This window comes from Pelobates fuscus, chromosome 5 (genome assembly GCF_036172605.1).
Source record: "Pelobates fuscus isolate aPelFus1 chromosome 5, aPelFus1.pri, whole genome shotgun sequence".
NCBI lineage: Eukaryota > Metazoa > Chordata > Amphibia > Anura > Pelobatidae > Pelobates > Pelobates fuscus.
In genome coordinates, this window is record NC_086321.1 from 350,256,467 (window position 1) to 350,276,424 (window position 19,958).

At 38.0% G+C, this 19,958-nt stretch overlaps 1 protein-coding gene across 1 annotated transcript in view; it reads left to right on the forward strand.

Annotated features, from left to right (window-relative positions):
* The window catches only part of ATP8B3 (ATPase phospholipid transporting 8B3), an 89,328-nt gene that overhangs the window by 61,389 nt on the left and 7,981 nt on the right, over positions 1–19,958 (forward strand). The window contains exons 22-26 of the mRNA XM_063455895.1: positions 428–704; positions 2,858–3,081; positions 6,822–6,905; positions 8,576–8,815; positions 15,486–15,624. Coding sequence (XP_063311965.1) covers positions 428–704; positions 2,858–3,081; positions 6,822–6,905; positions 8,576–8,815; positions 15,486–15,624 — 964 coding nt within the window. The remainder of the gene's footprint in view (positions 1–427; positions 705–2,857; positions 3,082–6,821; positions 6,906–8,575; positions 8,816–15,485; positions 15,625–19,958) is intronic.

The window sequence follows — 19,958 nt, forward strand, 5'->3', positions numbered from 1 at the left end:
TCGGTGTACTAACTCTAGAGTTGTATACTGCTGATAAGCAGTTAAAATACCTTTTTCTTATTATTTTATTTTTGAGTGAGTTTATGTGTGTATGTCAGTCTTTGTGTACCTGTGCCTGTCTGTGTTTATATGTGTTTCATTTTGTGTTCAGCTTCAAAAAAAACAAAAAGGTGTGTGTGTGTGTGTCTATAAATAAATATATGTATGCATATAATATGTATGTGTATTTTTGTGTTTTTTTTGTTTTTATAAAGAAAATAATGTAATGTGAAAGGTACATAGTGGTAAAGCATTAATCACACAAAAAGTAATGCCTGCTTGGAGTCTTAGAGAAAATAAATCGCTTGACTTTTGGTCTTGAAATTTATGGCTCCAGGGACACACGAGAGAGGATTAATGTCTGTAATTCCATTTTTTTTTCTTGAAGGGTCGAATTGTGGGCACCTGTAAACAAAAACAGGACAGGACCTCACTTTTGAACAGACTAGCGGATAAATATTTCAAGAGAGAGCAAACTCAGTACCAAAGTGAGGAGAGCCTGAGAGAATGGGCATTTGTAGATTTGGCATCCCAGTGTCAAGCTGTTATCTGCTGCCGGGTCACACCGAAACAAAAATCTATGGTTGTTCAGCTTGTAAAGAGATACAAACAGGTTACCACCTTGGCCATTGGAGATGGGGCCAATGATGTCAACATGATAAAAAGTAAGATAGAACTAAAAGATTACGCATACCTTTTAAAGAAATCTTGTGTATAAGGAATATTAGCTACAGATATTTCCCTCAATTTATCCTAATTTGCACTAAATAGCTAGTATGTTATATATTAAGGACCCTTAGGAGTATGAATTAAGTGGAAAAATTTGGTAAATTAATATGGCGTACCAAAGTAAAAAGAGTGTCTTCACTGTCTACCAAATGTTATTTATTACCTTTGGTTGTAGTAATAATTAGGCTAATAATAGGTACAACTAGTGCTCCACCTTAAAGGAAGTACACTATAGTGTCAGGAATACGTATTCCTGACACTCTAGTCCTGAAGTGGCTGTTTAAGCAACCGACTCCCTCCGATCTCAACAAAAGGTTATTTTTCTCTCCTTTTATGCCAAATCACTCCGGTCTCACTATGTCTGGCTCGTCCTGGCTCCACCAGATCATCAGTCTTTATTTAAATTCACATTAAAGTAACACCACGCACCAAAACAACATTATCTAAATAATAATTATTATTATTATGATATTTATAGTCAAATTCCGCAGCGCTTTACAATGGGTGGACGAACAGACATGTTGTTGTAACCAGACAAGTTGGACACACAGGAACAGAGGGGGTTGAGGGCCCTGCTCAATGAGCTTACATGCTAGAGGGATTGGGGTAAAATGACACAAAAAGGTAAGGGTAGTAATTTAAATATTAAATTAAGTTGTTAAGGTGCCAGGAGACCCCCGGAGCCTGGAGTGATCCTTTAAGGTTTTTTCACGCTGCAGATGCAAGACAGTGCATTACATTATCTAAATTTTTTGTACTACCGGCCAGAGATGTACTAGTCAGTAGAGATGTGTATTGTGGCTGCCTGTTACTGCTTCCAGCTTGGTCTAGTCTCAGATTGAGAAGTAGAGCTTGTTAGTGGTCAACAGCGATGTCACTTTCTTTACTTTTCCAGAACATGAGAAACCTTAATGCAGTAATAGGCAGACAAAATAAGCATCTCGGTCATCTCGTTGCTAACTCCAAAGTGAGGAGAACCTAAGATAATGGACATTTGTAGATTTGGCATCCCAATGTAAAGCTGTTATCAACTGGAGGAGAACACGTACAATAAAAAGATAAAGTACCTTCTAAACTAGTGTAAATTATAAGCTACAGATACCTGGTAAATAATTTATGTCTCACCATATGTATATACTATACCCACAGTGATAGAAGTTGAAATTGCTTTCAGTAATGCATTGCATTTTAATTCTTATGTAGTACATTTTTATAAAATGTATTTTCATATCAGGGGTACAGGAAACAGAATACAAAACAAAGTATATTTGCTATGGCATTCCCCCCCCAAAAACTGCCATAGTCTTTTACGTTATCTAAATTAATATTGGTTTTGAAAAACAGTCATGGCCTGTAGAACGTGGGTTTCTGATTTACCTTATTAATGAAATATGTTTTGTTTTTAATTTGATTTTGAATAATGGTAGTAGCACTGCTACTTACATAATCTAGTAGTTAAATAGACATCAGAACAACTTTAGCTTAATGGAGTGGTTTTCTGTCATTTAAGAGTTAAATTACTTTGTTTATGCAGCCCTATCACAAGTACCTGCATGTGACTGACAAAGTCTCCCTACATACTTCCTGTAAAGAGAGCTCTAATATTTAAATGCCCTTTATTGCACATTGTGTTTAATTTAGAATTTATCTTCTGCTCTGTAACAATGAGAATGAGATAAAAAAAATGCCTAAACATCTGATTGAGAATTAAAAAAAAAATTTCCATGCAGGATGTGTCAGTCACAGCCAGGGGGTGTGTGGCCAGGGCTGCATAAACAGAAACAAATGTGATTTAACTTCTGAATAGAGAATTGATCAATATAGGGCATGATCTATACACCAAAACTGATTCATTAAGCTAAAGTTGTTTTGGTGCATACAGTATCCCTGACTAGCAAAATAAACAGGAGGCTCTACAGTGGGCCTGTTATTGTTCAATTTCTTATTGTACCCCTGATAAACTAAAGGCAAACCTGGGCATCTGGTGAATAATTCCTATTTTCACTGTTACATGTTCTGTAAGATAATTATCTACTGTTCAAATCAAAAGCTACTCCCGCTTAGAACCCTATCTTTCTTTCTCTCTTAGCTGCCGATATTGGAGTTGGAATAAGTGGTCTAGAAGGAACTCAAGCTGTCCAGTCCAGTGACTATGCATTGGCTCAGTTTTGCTACCTTCAACGTCTTCTCTTTGTCCATGGACGGTGGTCTTACCTCCGCATTGCCAAGTTCTTACGTTATTTCTTCTACAAAACCTTTGCCAGTGTCCTCAACAATGTGTGGTTTGCCTTTTTCAGTGGATTCACAGCTCTGGTAAATACATTCTATGCAATCACATCATTTTAATTAAAATATACAATTTGTATATATTAATATTCACATTAAACATTCTATGATGTAATGTGAAACTTCTGCAAAAGCAGAAAATTTCATTTTGTACTTTGATATAATGTTCGAAAAGTGGTTAAAAAAAAGTCAAATGTGTTCAACCTTTTTTTCTAAATTCAACAAACCCAGTTGTTGAAATGAAGCTTGATAAAACATGTTCCAAACTATGGAAATGTTTATAATCGAATCACGCTCTCAGGGCAGTTTACTAAAGAGCAGATTTGAAAAATGCACATTCGGGCAAAATTTCAGTTGAAATTATTTCCTTCGGTTTTACCTGAAATTCATTATATTTACTAACAGCTGAATATGACCAAACTTGCTCTGCCAGATTAATTTGAATTTATCAAGATTGTGTATGAAGGTTTGATGCATTTTCAAAGTGATTGCTCAATAATCAATTTCCAAACTAGTATCAGCAAGAACAAAGAACGTAATATACACGTATCAGTCACAACATTAAAACCACCTGCCTAATATTGTGTAGATCCACCTTGTTCTGTTAAAACAGCTCTGATATGTGTAGGCATGGACTCCACAAAACTTTTGAACGTGTCCTGTGGTATTTGGTATAAGACAAGACTGCTAGATGCGAGGTGGGACCTCCATAGATCGGATTTGTTGTTCCAGCACATACCACAGGAGCTCAATTGGATTGAAATCTGGAAAATTCTGAGACTAACTCAGCACTTTGAACTCTTTGTCATGTTCCTCAAACCATTCCTGAACCATTTTTGCAGTTTGGCAAAGTGAAAGAGGCCACTACTATCAGGGAACACCATTGCCTTGTATGTGGTCTGCAACAATCTCTAGGTAGGTGGTGTGACAAATTCACTTTTTATCATGCTCTAAAGACATTTCCCTCCTAGTTCGGGTTATAAGTTTTCCCGAACACAAATACGTTTTCTCAGTTTGGCAGCTGCAATCTACCGAACACCGACCACCCTTCTGGCTCATTAACCCCTTAAGGACACATGACATGTGTGACATGTCATGATTCCCTTTTATTCCAGAAGTTTGGTCCTAAGGGGTTAACTACAAACTAACCACAGACTTCAGTTCTCTCTCTGTGTGGCCGCCATTCATATAACCAAGCAATACGTGCAGTGGAAAACAGTGGCCATTTTGTCTCCCGAACACAGGCAGTGGCACTTGGTCATCGAGCGTATGGAACTCAAAGTCGGATACATCCACTTGCGAACCTCGGTAATCTTGAGTCGACAGGAGAGCGCTGTTTGAAAGGATTGTTCGCCAGAACTAGGCGAACAATCTTTTCCGAAAGTGACCGTCCACTACAACTTTTTCTCCTAAACTAATTTGGGCAGACGCCAGATGTGTGGTCGGTCAAACTTTACCACAGTGGCGATTCGGCTGTGTTCGTGGGATCGGAGCGCTATTTGGACAGTTTGGGCACTCATATCCAGGCTATCCAGGGATATAATACTTGTATTATATGTATTTTGGTTTTTTTTGCATAATATTTTGTACCTCTAGTGCCTGGGAGATAATTAGGTTAAGCAAAACCACTAAAGCAGTTTTTTTTTTTATCTCCCAGACACAGAGGCGCCTGTGCAGGCTTACTGTACAAGTGAATGGAGATCCCTGCTGGGGGTCTGTGTATATAAACAGGCTACTGGGCCATAATAAAACATTCTTCTTGTACCCTTCATCAAGTCTTGGCTGATGTTCGGGTATACCAGAGCTATAATCACCATTTCACCTCGGGACTCGGGAGATTTACAATGGATATACTCAGTCGGAGTATAGGGGATCTGTTACAGGTGGTACATGTAAAATTAACATTCTCATGAATCCCAGGACCCAAGGTTTCCCAGCAGAACATTGCCTAAACCAGCCTGCTTTCTTCCCATAGTGCATTCTGCTGAAATCTCTTCCCCAAGGTAAACAAATCACACACCTGGCCATCCACCTGATCTAATAAAAAACGTGATTCATCAGACCAGGCACCCTTCATCCATTGCTCTGTGGTCCAATTCTGATGCTCACATCCTGATTGAAGGTGCTTGCGGCTGTGAACAGGGGTCATCAGGGACAATCTGACCAGTCTGCGGCTGCAATGTACTGTGTGTTCTGACACCTTATCATCATGGCCTGTATTGCATTTTTGAGAAATTTGAGCTACAGTAGCTCTTCTGTGGGATCGGACCATACGAGCTAGCCTTCGCTCCCCATGTTCATCAATGAGCCATGGATACCCTTATCCTTGATATTAGTTTACCGGTTGTCCTTCCTTACAGCACTTTTGGTAGGTACTAACTACTGCAACCCGGGAGCAGCCCACAAGACCTGCCGTTTTGGAAATGCTCGGACCCAGTCGTCTATCCATTACTATTTGGCCATAAGATCTTTTTGCTTGGCTATTTGTCCTGCTTCCCACACATAAAATTCAAAACTACCTGTTCACTTGCTCCCTAATATATCCCATCCCTTGACAGGTATCGTTGTAATAATATAATCAATGGTATTCACTTCAACTGTCAGTGGTTTTTAATGTTGTGGCTGATCAGTGTATACACATGTATAAAAGTGGAACCCAAATTAACTCCTTGTTCTCAGGTACACACTAAAGTGTGATTCAACAGCTCTAATAAAAAATATTGGAACCGCTGGCCATGACTCAAATAGCAAACTATTGCTGTCGATATGACTGTTTTCCTATGAGATTTCCATACAATGTTCATGTCCTTAGTCTGAAAACTCAATAAATGTTTTTTTGCATATGTTTAAAAAAAAAAACAATACTTTATTTTTATTAGTGTTCAGGGACAAAGTGATCAGACTAGTATAGGTACTTTATAAAAGACCAAATTAGAAACTTTTGTTCATCCCTCGTTCCTTTCTAAGTGGAGAGAGAATTTCAGTATTTTGTTCTCCAGTTCCATGACAATGTAAAACCATTGACATGTCATTATTTGTAAGTCGCAGTTGCTAATATACTGGTCCTGTTCAGATTCTTTTTTCCCATCGCTTTGAGACTCATCGCCGCAGCGTTGAATATTGTAATATTGTGACAGATGGGCAGGTTGGAGATATATACTGAGGCTTTAGGATTTATGTTCTTGTTTTACTTTTTAAAGTAAAGCCAGATTTGGGGAGAAACTTTGAAATTGTGTTAGCACACAGAAGTCCTTGACGCAAACTTGATTTCCTTTACATTATTTTACATTGAATCCAAATGAAATTTGGTATTTAGAAATGTAGATATTCCTTATTGTTACATATGCTTGTGGTGTAAAACCATTAGTTAATTTAACAAACCATCTAACATCATCAATCTCATGTTAACTAAATCTATGGTATTGCTATATATTTTTTAAAATGTAACAATCTGTGCGTTTGTCTAACTACCTTCCCTTCTGGCTAGAAAATCTATTCATATATTCATATTAATGTGTCAATTAACAACATTTTAAGTTTTATCTAATTTTTTATGACATATGATAAACAGAAGGCTTTGAATTCTTAAGGTGTAATTCTAATTTTGGTTCTATTTTGGCAGAAATGCTTACCAAATGAAAATCATGTGGTTCACTCAAATCCAAATCTAGCTACAACTTAGATTACTGCTTGGTTTTAAGTGTTGAGATAAAATTCTAAAGGCATAAATATGATCAAGTTATCAGTTTCTTTTCTTTGTCATTTAGATGGTTTATGACAGCTGGTTCATAGCATTTTATTCTGTAAATTTCACAGCGTATCCAGTGCTATCTCTTGGATTATTTGAACAGGTAAGTCTTCTAATGGATCGTTTCAGATTTGAGAAGTTAGAAACAGAATAACATCATCAGTCATTATCTGTCATCACATATTTCTCACTCCTTTTAGTTATGACCTCCTGGCCTTCATACAATCGAGACAGGTCAAAATCCTTAAAGGACCACTTTACACCCATAAAGCACTTTAGAAACTAGCACTTTTATAATTAAATTGTGAAATACCCCAATGGCTATCAATCAGACCGCTATGGCAGTTTGCTTCCTTCCTCCTCCCATTAGCTCCTCTGAGCTAACGGAAGTGGCAGGCGGGCTCTACTTAAGGCCATCTGCCTTCTCCCCCATTGCTCCTCTACAGATCTCACACAGGCATTCTTCAGCTCCTCCACAGACCTCCATAGACACGTGTGCACGAGCAGACGCCCGCAAGCACAGAGGGCACAGATTCAGAGGCTTCTTAACGGGAAATGATTATTTTCCCATGAAGAGCCTGAAACTCTCTTCCGGGGAAAGAGGCATTCAGAAGAACTGCAGCTTTTGCAAGCTCTTTAAGATATACCCCCTATGTCTACATGCATAATTAAATGTATGCATGTATGTTTTGTGGGGTACATCTACTAAACCGTGATCTATCAATTTATCATTATTTTTAGTATGGAGTGTTAATTTAAAGCATTTGTACTGGTTGTTTTGATTCGAAAGTGTGTTTGTTTTTTGACAGGCCAATATATGAAAAGTTAGAATGCCTTAAAACCATATCATCTGCAATGAGCCCTCTTTAACTGCTTTGCAGACTCTCAGGGGCATCTACGTGGCAGACAATGATTGTACAACAATGAATATATATAGCCAGAGGTTAACAGGAACTTTTTACCCATAGAGTCCCCTTTCATCTCCATCCAATAAGTAGGGAGTGGTTTACTGCATTAAACAAACAAAGAAGAAACCCTGTGTGAACGCTGCTTGAGATGAGTGAATCTCATCTACAGCTTTGCTCCTCAGAGCATCGGATTATTGTCCCAAGTTAGTCAACCAACTCCTTCCAATCCCCGGAGGACCTGGAGGCCTCTACTCCCAACCCAATGTGAGGATTGGTAAAGGGAATAGTATAGTTGGTGAGTGCTAGCACAATACACACTTACAGACCACGCTACTAGGACCCATTGGTCACTGAAAAAGTCGTTTTAGAGAAGTCACTCATAGGACATTGGGCCTAGGTAAACCCTAATCCATACTATAATGAGACATCTTTACAGTGATATATGTACTCAATAGAAGCCCCCACACCAGCCCTATTACAGTGGGTTTATTAATTATTCCTCACTCCTGTGGTATATTGTTCCCCCGCACAAAGTTTGAGGGTAGAGGGGAGAATTTTCATATAGCCTTTCTGGTTTCATAGAGGGTTCTGGAACCTTCCTTTTTGTTATTTTCCCTGCCTTGCACACAGGATTGGAAATGAGAGAGGACACTTTTTGGGGGGAGGTTGCTTTTTGTTTTATTGCTGTTTTGGAACATTCAGCATTAGTTTTATTCCTTTTAGTGCAACAGATTAGGGTGGTGACATGCTGCACCCGGCATTAATGATTAGATAATTTGTAAAATTAGGTTAATTTTTTCGCAGGGGCAGCTAAAGTTGTTTTTTTGTAGCAATTGATGTTTTTTTTTGTCTTTTTTACTCTCAGGATGTGAGTGCAAAAGTGAGCCTGAAGCTGCCTGAATTGTACAAAGTGGGGCAAATCGGTTCTCTCTTCACCTACAGGTTGTTTTTCTGGTCGCTCTTGAAAGGAATCATGACATCATTGGCAACATTTTTCATAACATATGGGGCGTTTGTAGATGCTGCTGGACCCGATGGTATCTGTGATTACCAGTCATTTGCAGTAACACTGGCCACGTCTGTCCTCCTGGCTGTCACTTTGGAGGTAAAATTATTAGCCTTACCACAAGTTTCATAAAAAATTCAAATAACACAGACACTCTGAGTAGTGCAAGATATTTATAAATCAGCGTGATAAACAAACTTGAGACTTGGTAGAAATATTTCTAGAAAAAAAAACACATCAAGCACACATGATAGTCAGGTGCCACCAGAGGAAACCATAATAGCAGGAAGACAGGATACATTGATCTCCTATCTTTAGAACTGTACCAGGGTAATTGCTTCACAACAAGCAAAAGTTAATGGACAAATGTTACCTCAAACCTATTTTTTTTTTAACGATAATTATCTTTCATCAAGTTTTGATTGAAGTTTTAAATCAAGTCTATGTAAAAACAAATGCATCAATAAATGCATTATATGACTGGATCCTTGAGTCACATACATACACCTTTTGTCTACAATGTTTGAAAACCAACAGCTAGTCTCTATGGTCTTTCCTGCTTCTGTGCAGGGAGTAAAGAAGGAAAGACCACATAAACCTAATGTTGGTTTTCAAACACTGTTTGACCCAAGGTGCATGTATATGGCTGAAGGATCCTGTCATATATTAGGTAGGGAAACTGGGTGAAAGTGTTGTTGGAATCAATTCAACTCATCGTGTTTGAAGGAGAAGGAATGCTGCCTATGACCCCAAGAAAACCATCCCCACCGTCAAACATGGAGGTGGAAACATTATGCTTTGGGGGTGTTTTTCTGCTAAAGGAACTTTCACTGTTAAAATACAACTACCATTAAAATTATAGACTGACTATTTGTTTGTCAGTGGGCAAACGTTCAAAATCAGCAGGGGATCAAATACTTTTCCCCCTCACTATATATTTATACCCAGCTGGAATAATAACCTGGCCAAGAGATGGTCACCATGGATGCGAAGACCTGGAAACTACTCACTATGAATGGAGGATTCCACCCGAAATCCAGCCCCCAGAGACTGTAAACCAGCCGGAGGAAAAGATGCTGGGGCCTGCTGAGTGTCAAGGCCACAGTCCTGGATGAAACAAAGAGCATCCACAAGTACATCACGAAGATGTCTCCCAAAGACAATAAGAGATAGAGCATGCAGAGAAGTTCCATAGCAAGACAAACCTCTCTATGGGGTGTACCAATGGCAGATAGTGGATGTGGCTCATATTAATAAATCTTATGAGTTGTTGGGAAATGCAGGACTGAAAGACAACACTGTTGCACTAATTCTAGCAGCACACGAACAATCACTCAGCATCAAATCAAATCATTAGAAGCGAGGGTCTACCACATCAGGTAGACTGTGCAAAGAGGACTCTGAGACAATCCAGCACATTGTTGAGAATGACAAGGCTAATACCCTGTGGGACTTTCTGATCCAGACAGTTTTGAAGATGCTCTGACCCAGTCGTCTAGCCATCACTGTTTGGATCTTGTCAAAGTCACTCCGATCTTTTCACATGCCCATGTTTCCTGCTTCCAACACATGAAATTCAAGAACTGACCGTTCACTTGCTGCTAATTATATCCTACACTTTGAGAGGTGCCATTGTCACGATATAATCAACGTTATTCATTTCACCTGTCAGTAGTTTTAATGTTGTGACTGATCAGTGTGTATATATAATTTAGAAATTTCCTTTCAAAACTCGATGAAAAGATTATTATATTAAATATAGTTTTGAGGTCAAAATTGTCCTTTTAATGTTGACATTAGTACACAGGTAAAGGAGTACTGATGATTCAATTGCACCAGCCTAAAATAGAGGTTCATTCCTATCTATTGTTTGATAATTAGCAACATTTTGACAGATGATGAGCCATTGATGATGCTGAAGCCATCAAAATCACACTTTTATTATCCTTTTCAACAACATCTTACTATTATCAATTCAGTGACAAAGGATCCTACACCTTATATTTTAAACAGTGACACTTCACACGATCACAGTCCTTCCTAGGAAGATGTATCAGTATATTAATGGAATCATTGGAGACTCCGAAAATTCCTTTTTGTTGTTGAATTCACTAACATAAACCCAATACCCAGGAACTTTTTTAAGTGTATATAGTGTTAATTCTGCTTGTGGGTAAGCAACCCCTGCCCGAGCTGATGATGTTTGCAAAGCATTTCACCAAACGTATACTAAGGTTTCTTGTTAAGCTAGTAAAGTACAAAAGAGCAATGTAACAACAAAATAACATAGCAAAATTGATAAGAAAACATATACACATGTACACAATATCCAAGTACTCTGAATATACAACAAAAACATAAAACATAAAATAAATATAATAGCATATCAATGCATTTTTTGCACACAACAGGTTAATAACACACATTACCTTTTATCATCACTACTGACCTATAAAATGGGTCAAAGTGGCAGGTCAGATCTTTCCAACATGGACCCTTTTTGTTTGTTATTAACCTCATGACCTCTGAATATTGATATAGTATTACTGGCTGAAAAAATTTTGTGGCATTTTTGGATTGTGATCAGCCGAAAAACACTTGTGCAATGCTGTCTGAAAGTCAGAAAATGTTATTGATCAAATACCGATGCTGGATTGTAATTTATCCCATAAATGCTTAAAGTTATTTCGGCCAGGATCCAGGGGATGCACAGTGGCAATTGCTCTCCTAGACCAAGTCGAGTACCATGTCATTTACCATGCCTACATCTTTATATTTATCGCTTAAGAGAAGGCAATTATTCAACTTTCTTCCTCCTTCTAACAAGTCGGCAGTGCAGACGCTGTTAGAGGTGAATGGGCAGGAATATGTGACACCATCACTAAAGCCCTGCACAACATCTTCTAATGCTTGAATATGAGATTCAGCTTGCTAATCTATTAACGGAGAGGAGAGCCTCCAAACAGCTCATCTAGATTATATTGGATTTTATGGTTTTGACTCATGGCATTCCCTTTGACTTTGCATTCTCTGTATCTCTGACCCCAACCTGTCCTACCATATTGCTGCCATTCTGTTAGCCCTTGACCTCAACTTGTCTCTGACTATTCTTGCCTTCTACAGGCCTATCTCTATCACTTTACTGTAAAGTGTTAAAGAGACATTATAGTCATTGAACAACTACAGCTCAATTTAATTGTTCTGGTAACTATAATCATTGCCTGTAGGCATAAAGAGAAGAGGCAGTGTTTACATTGCCCCCTAGGGACACTTCCAAGTTGCCACTTCTCAGATGTCCACTGGAGGTGCTTCCTGTGGCAGTGCTGCACAGTAGGCAGCACTGCCGTTTAGCATCTCCACACTCTGCATGGAGACACTGAATGTGTATGATTGTCCAAAATGGATTTTGGCCTCGCCCCCATCCCACCTCTTTGCCGATTTTAGCCAATCCAATGCTTTCCCTGTGGTAAAGCATTGGATTGGCTAAAAATCAGCAATTCTGATTATGTCACCAAGGAGACGGTTCGGGGGTGGGGCTAAGGAGGGGGCAAGCCACCTAAATGGTGGATTTAACACTATAGGGTCAGGAACACATGTTTGTGTTCCTGACACTATAGTGTTCCTTTAATTACAAGACCATGTCTTTATTTATATTACCCCTTCCATTTTCTGTATATAATAAATAATAACCTTTAAGATTTATTTGTTAAATAATCAGTTTGGGTGAATTGAAAATTGCAAATTGTAGGCCAAAATTTTAGAGTTGTAAGCTGTTTAAGCGTAAGGTTTGCAATGTGATTTTGCTAATCCAAATCCTTTCACACTACAAATAAATCATTGCTTAGTAAATAAACCCAATGATGGCCTTGATTACATCCCACCATTAATGTTTATTGGCAGTTTATCGAACCTGATTAGTCTGGTAGTGGTTCAAAACTATTTAATTGCTGCTATTAGAAGCTTATACGGAGAGAGGAAATGTCTATTCGAATAATAATTATTTTCTGAAAATATCAAAGTTGATATTATAATTAGCATCGAAAATATAAGTTTCAGCAATTCAATTCTATCTATCAAGGACATAATCCTTGTGAATATCTACAGCAAAAGGTTGTTGATTGATGCATTTTTTGTCTATTAGCAGGCAAATAGTTTAAAAAAAAAAAAAAAAGCATGTGGGTGTCAACATGACCCCCATTAACACAATGGAGACTTAACAACTCACCCATGCTCCACTCCGCCACTAGAATTTAATACTTTTATAAATTAACCTTGTTATATCCCCTAGCTGTCAATCAGACATTCGGACCTGTTACTTCCTGGTTTGATTATCTCAGTGGAGCTAAACTCAAGAGGCAGTAATTGCCAAGATCACCTGCCTTGCAAAGTCTTCTCATTGAACTGCATTGGGAAGTCTGCGATTGGACAGTCACAGAGAATCTGGGCTGGTTAGAAGGGGAGGGCTTGCACAGGGAGCAGACAAGAGATCTGTAGGTTTTGCAAGCTGTTTTTAGATCTGCCCATAATGAAAAAAAGCTTAATTGAATGCATGCATGTTATCATTGGGGGAAATGATAACTGCAAATCTACTTTGCAGTGATTTTTATTTGTATTGGATTTTGGCAATGGAGTGTCTCTTTAAGGAAGATTGGATTCAGTTGCATCATTATTATTGTTGTCTTCAATCTATGTGAAATAATACATTACATTTGTTTGCAACAAGAATATTAAAGATTACGTACTGAATGACAATACCTTCCTATAATGGGATTCCTACAATAGATTGACTCATTAAAAAGTGATTTATAATTGTCAGCTATGGTCCCCCAATAAAATGACCTATAATACGTGGAACCATTGCATTTGCAATTTCCTGTGTGAGTTTATTATGGCCATTTAACCTACGACAATTTTAGCATTCACCTTTTCTATGTCAATGTACATATTCCATTCATCTACAAATATTATTTTCATGTCTTATATTGCCACCTACCGGAATTTTATTTAAAGAATTTGATTATAAAGAACGCTTGTTTGGTACATGTATAAAGCACATAAATGACACAAATGCATACTGCGTTATGCTCGGTTCCATAAACAATAAGCCAACGCAAGACTGGAGATAGGCGATGTTCCTAGAATAATAATGTAATGCCCATTCCTCTGAGGAATAGGAGTTATTATATTAAATGTTTAATCAATACTTTGCTACCCTCTTCCCAGAGGAATTGCAATTATTTCTGTGTAAATGTGATCTGTATTGAGTAATGTGCATTGTAGCGAGAAAAAAAATAAAAATAAAATAGGGTAAAATGTTTGATAATTCAAAATAAAAGAAATGTACAATTTCCCCAAATGATTGTTACATTTTTCTGTATGTGTAACAGCAAGTGGATGGGCTTTATACGTTTTACAATGCTGCCCCTACCAGGACAAGTTTAAAAATGCACACACAAAGTATAACGCTAACGTTTTGTGTCCAGTTTTAAATACAGGTCCTCGGATTGTTAATGAAATCCCATTTCTTATATAGCTGTAGGAAAGTTACATATAATGTTGCATCATTAATGATGGTCATTGCAAATATTGCAAACATGATATCTCATGATGAACAACATTGTGAGTCATGTTGTACATACAGTGATTTTTCAATGTTACTATTCATGAACAGCTTTTAAAAAAGAAAAAAGAAAAAGAAAAATGACCAGTGAAATATTCGATTATCAGTTTGAGTTTGCAACAGCGTAGCAGAAATATCCAGTCCCTATTGCATGACCCGATTTAACATAGACAACCCAACAGAGGGGGTTTTGTGGGTGATGCCACCAAGCTGAAAGGTGAAATAGATTACACAATAGGTTTGGTATGTCATAATGAACTAGTATCTATGTCAAACACAATGTGACTTGATATATAGGACTAAGGGGGTGGGGGGGGGGGGGGGGGGAGAGATGAAGGTGCACTCTGAGGGATTTTCAAATAGTAAATTTTACAACCATGTAATGAAGACACTTAAGTAAAAATTTACTATTTGAAATTCCCTCAGAGTGCACCTTCATTCCTTCAATTATATATAAAATTGTAAAAAAAAATAATAAATACATTAGTAACAGATGATTTTTAAGGCAAAATTGCTGTTTTGGAGCAAAAATGCAAAATAAGGAACGATCCTCTATATCAGTGGTTCTCAACCCAGTCCTCATGTACCCCCTAACAGTCCAGGGTTTAGGGATTAGACAGTTGTGTCTAAGGTGTTTTTAGAAAGAAAGAAAAAGACACAATATGGTAATCCCTAAATCCTGGACTGTTAGGGGGTACTATAGGACTGGGTTTGGAACCACTGATCCTGGAAACTAATAGAATATTTCAAGATGAAGCACTTTAGCTACTCATTACCAGCTTCCGCTAACCCAGAAATCTTTAACACCAGATTCTGGGCTGGTGGGAAAATGTTACCGACAGTTAAAGCCCTATACATCCAATTGAAACAAAGAAATGTTGTGCCAAGTCTGTTGCCACTTTTTACTGGCCAGCCATTACCTGCCTATTGCTACTTGTCACATAGGGTGAAGTGCGCATGCTCAGGTGCGTGTTTCTGTGCATTACCAGCAAGTCACTAATATGTGAGTGACTGGTATCCGTATCAGCAGCTGTTAGTTGCAAGGAGTGAGATCTTGGTTGGCTCTCGTTTTGCTGTTAAAACAGGTCTTTATTATTATTATTATCAATCATCCAGAATTTTTTTTACATTTTATTTGTAATCCAACAGATCGCCTTTGAGATCTCATACTGGACAATCCTATCAGGACTTGCCATTCTCATCAGTCCAGTATCTTATTTCCTGCTTTCACTTCTCATGCAAACAAATCCACTTTTCAAAGCCATGCCAACAGTATTTCCATTCGTAGGTAAGTAAGCTAATGAAATGTGATTTGTATTGTGAAAGTTTAATTGATTACAGTAACTTCCATTAAAGGGAGACTATACGTTTCCTGCTATTACCGTGACCTCTGATCATACTCTTGTGAGTAGAAAATGTTGATTTAAATATGTTTGGGTTACATTGTTTCCGCTAGAACCAGAATCTCCTTTTGGGAGAGTGTGTGTCACAAAAAAAGTGCTTATAGTGAAATAGTGTATAGCAGCTCTGTACACTAGTGTGGATTACCCTTTATTCCACACACAATTTAATACAAAGACAAAATTGGTATACGATATACATATACCTTAAGTGGAGCGCTATCAGGGTTTGGGGGTTGCCCCTCAAGGTCTTGATCGAACCGTGCACATCAAGTGGATATATATACCAAAAATATAGAAAGTACAATATAGTGCAGATCGTAAAACACTGCGATAATTCAATTAAGTAGCAGAATGGATCACTCACATTTCAAAGAGCCTATAATATTGGCTCAGTAAACAGGGCTTGTATGCTTTTTAGGGCATCATCCCACCACTATTTTCACTCACAGCTGACTGAGGAAACTCCAGAAGGAACTAAACGCATTTCGGCCATTAGGACTTTTAACTTTATAAGTATAATTTTTTTTTTTTTTTTTTTTTACTATTTATTATTACTATTTATTTCAAACATTTCTTGAATAATAAATACACCAGCACTTTAAAAAGTCAATTGAAGCCTCAGGAATCTTCATTGGGGGAAGTGCCATCCCCCCTATATTGGCACAAAGCCTGTTACCCTCAGAGCCAGGATCTTAAGGCTCTGAAAAAGGTGAATACCTAATTTTATCAAATCACAGTATTTTTAACAACTATACTACACATTGGATGCTTCTACTATTTTTATCTTTCCGGAGGGAACCCTAACAGAAAATAGTGGTGGGATGCTGCCCTAAAAAGCATACAAGCCCATGGGGAAAGCATTGTATTGGCTAAAATCTTCAAAGGGGCGGGGTCAAAGGCAGTTTTGGCGAATCAGCACCTCCTCATAGAGATGCATTGAATCTAGGGGCAATGTAAACACTGCCTTTTCTCTGAGAAGGCAGTGTTTACATGAAAATGCCTGAAGGGAGCTATTATACTCACCAGAACAACTACATTAAGCTATAGTTGTTCTGGTGACTGTAGTGCCACTTTAAGAACACATTACAGGTGCATACTTTTAGGAAAGCTAAAGAATTCCAATCACCATAAGCACAACTGCCCACTAATATAGTTATGATGTCAGTAATGCCCTGGCCTGATGTCATCTAATGTCAAGTAGTCAAATTGTGTTGTACAGTTTAACAACTTATCTGGGTCTCTCCTGAAGCTGGAGAATCTAGTTAGCTCTACAGAGCTAAATAGGTCCATGCAGAGCCGTGTTTATTGGCTGAGAGTATCAGCCAGCCAATGAGAGCAGTTTAGGGTTGGACTTTGTTTGCTTTATTCTACAGAGACATCAAGCTTCTCATGCAGAAGACCAGATGTGGTGTGTTCAAGCAGGAAATCCAGGTAAGTTGTTGAACTGAACTAAAACTGTTTGACTACTTACCGTGGCATTCCTGGCACCATAAACACTGCAGTGGGTTTCCAATTTACTACCAGAAATTCTCTATTTTTACTCAATTCATGTCTCTATACCAGCCATTGCATATCATAATGGGCAAAACTGTGGATCTTGATTTGTTTCAAGGAAATGACCACTAACTTGTTAAAGTGTGTGAAATGTTCCCTAAGCAGAATCAATAGTAATCATCCACTGCTCTATTGCTCTATTTATGTCTCATTTTTGAGGGCTCACTGCTACGGTCTTAGCATCAAGTTCAAAGTTTTTTTCAGCTAACCTTCCTTACTCCAGTGCACAAACAAAGAAAGTCAGCCATCGTCTAGAGCAGGCATAGGCAACCTTCGGCACTCCAGATGTTATGGACTACACCTCCAATGATGCTTTGTCAGCATTATGGGTGTAGGAGCATTATGGGGGGTGTAGTCCACAACATCTGGAGTGCCGAAGGTTGCCTATCCCTGGTCTAGAGAGCTACGTATGAATCTTTCATAACATGGAACAATTTAAATAGTATTTCTACCCATGTGGCATTTTCCAGAGTGTCAAGGAATTAAGGAGCAACAGCAGCTGTAGTGGTTATGATGCTTGGAGAGTTAGTTTGGCAAGATTTCTTTAATTTCTAATTTGCAAGGAATGTTAAATGTCAACATTCTGCAATTAACTGGAGATAAAAAATAAATAAAAAATTCCTGATTGATTAATAATGCCCCTTAGTAAATCTTAAGAAAACATCTCCACATTTAATGTGAAGCTTATATGTTTAGAAGAGGATTATCATTTTAAAGATTGGCCTTCTATTTTGCAATCTTTGTCAGCTTGCCTGAGACTGAAATGTTGAATAATAAAAGACTAGCCATAATGTTTCCAAATTCATTCTCTTGTCTCTGTTTTTTTTCCCAAATAAGTGGAATACTTTCACAGATGTGGCTTATATAGTAATGTTTAACTGTGCCTGCATACATTTATAAAATCATACATATATGCACACGTATGTGAACATTGTGATTGGCTAAGATCATCACTTCTGATGATGTTAGTCAAGTAGGCAGTTCATGGGCCGAGCCAGCACCAGCAGACTGGAAAAAAGGTAAGATTTTCCTATATTTAGGAGGTAAGGGGGGGGGGGGGCAGAGCAGGGGGGCTAGATATTGAGTGTTTCTTTAATGTGAATAGCATGACACCCCACAAATGTACTGTATTGATATAATTGCAATATCTATGGTACAAGATATCAGTATAGCACGGTACGGATGGGAGATCTGTCCTGCAATATGTTGTCTGTAATGCTTCATTTAAATCGGGTTTATGATTTTAATCTGTTGGGTAATGTTAGACAGTTTGATATAACGAATCTTATAGTTTTGGTGATGATAAGCGACCACTTAGGGTTTGCCAGTTCAGGTAAATGAGACTTTTAGGTTTTTTCAAAGCTGAAATTTTTTTACAGTTTAATTATCATTTGGGCACAGACCATAATCTGCGTTCCATCCCTTGTTATATTTCATTTATTGTTTCACAATATATCCAGTAGTTTGTAATTATTTTATGCTGCATAGTCCTGTAAAATAGACTGTTGCCTTTCAAAAAATTGGAGAATTGGGATTTTGCCATAGACGGACACAAAGTAGCTATTATACCATTATAAAGCGGGAGAGATAGTGGGTGACTTGATGGGAAGACTGTCCATTGTTGACCCTTTAACCGGTCCTGTACTAAAACTGATGGGTATACATACTTTAGTGCAATTTTAAAGGTACCTGCAAGTAAAGTTTGGCTCATTTATATTTTAATAAATGATGTAAGTAATATATTAAAATAGTTAACTAAAAAAAATCAAACATTTAAATTCCCTCTATTTTCTCCTAAACTTCATAAAGGGCAGCCTGTGGAATAAACTTTTACCAAGCCAGGAAGTCACTGCTGAGCTTAGCTCAAAAGCAGTGCTGTGTTGGCACACAAGATGTTTCTGGGAGTTGGTTTTTGATTGATAGCTTTCTTATGTAGAAATATAAAAGCTAAACTGCAACTTGTACAAACCTAATTTGTGCCATTATATACAGCAGTATTTTCGGGTCAAAAAAGGGAAAATGTAGGTTGGAAAGGAATGACTTGGAGGATCAGAAAGTATGGGCTTATAGGGCAAAAATAAATTATATTGGGGACGGAGCCTGACTGCCATGCGAAGTAGTCACATCAACCCGGTGCTCTGAGTATAAAACAGATATTTCGCCATTTATCCTACCTTTGTGCCGGCTAAATGAGTTTCATACTCACCCTTCACCTCAGCAGGGCCGGACTGGAAACAGAAAGCAGCCCTGGAAAAAAAATAATTCCAGCCCTCTAATTCATTGTGTCACATAGTATGCTTGTATTTTTATATGTATGTGCTTTGGAAGAATTTTGTCTTACCTGCAGCCCCTCGCTCCAGATGATCCATGGGTGTTACAGTGTTGTAACACCCACCCTCCCAGCCACCCCTGTCCGTTGTGATTGGCTCTGCTTGGGGACGATTCTTTAAGCAGGGAAATACTCCATGCCGATATCAGCATATTGGCATCAGTGTGTCAATTGTATATTTTCAGCAAATATGTATGTTAAAAGGATGTTCCACATTAATAAATCATACTAGTTCAATGGTACACACACACACACACACACACACACTGACTACAGAAAAGCTCACTGACACACACAAGCTCACTACGGACAGGCTCACTGACACAAACAAGCTCA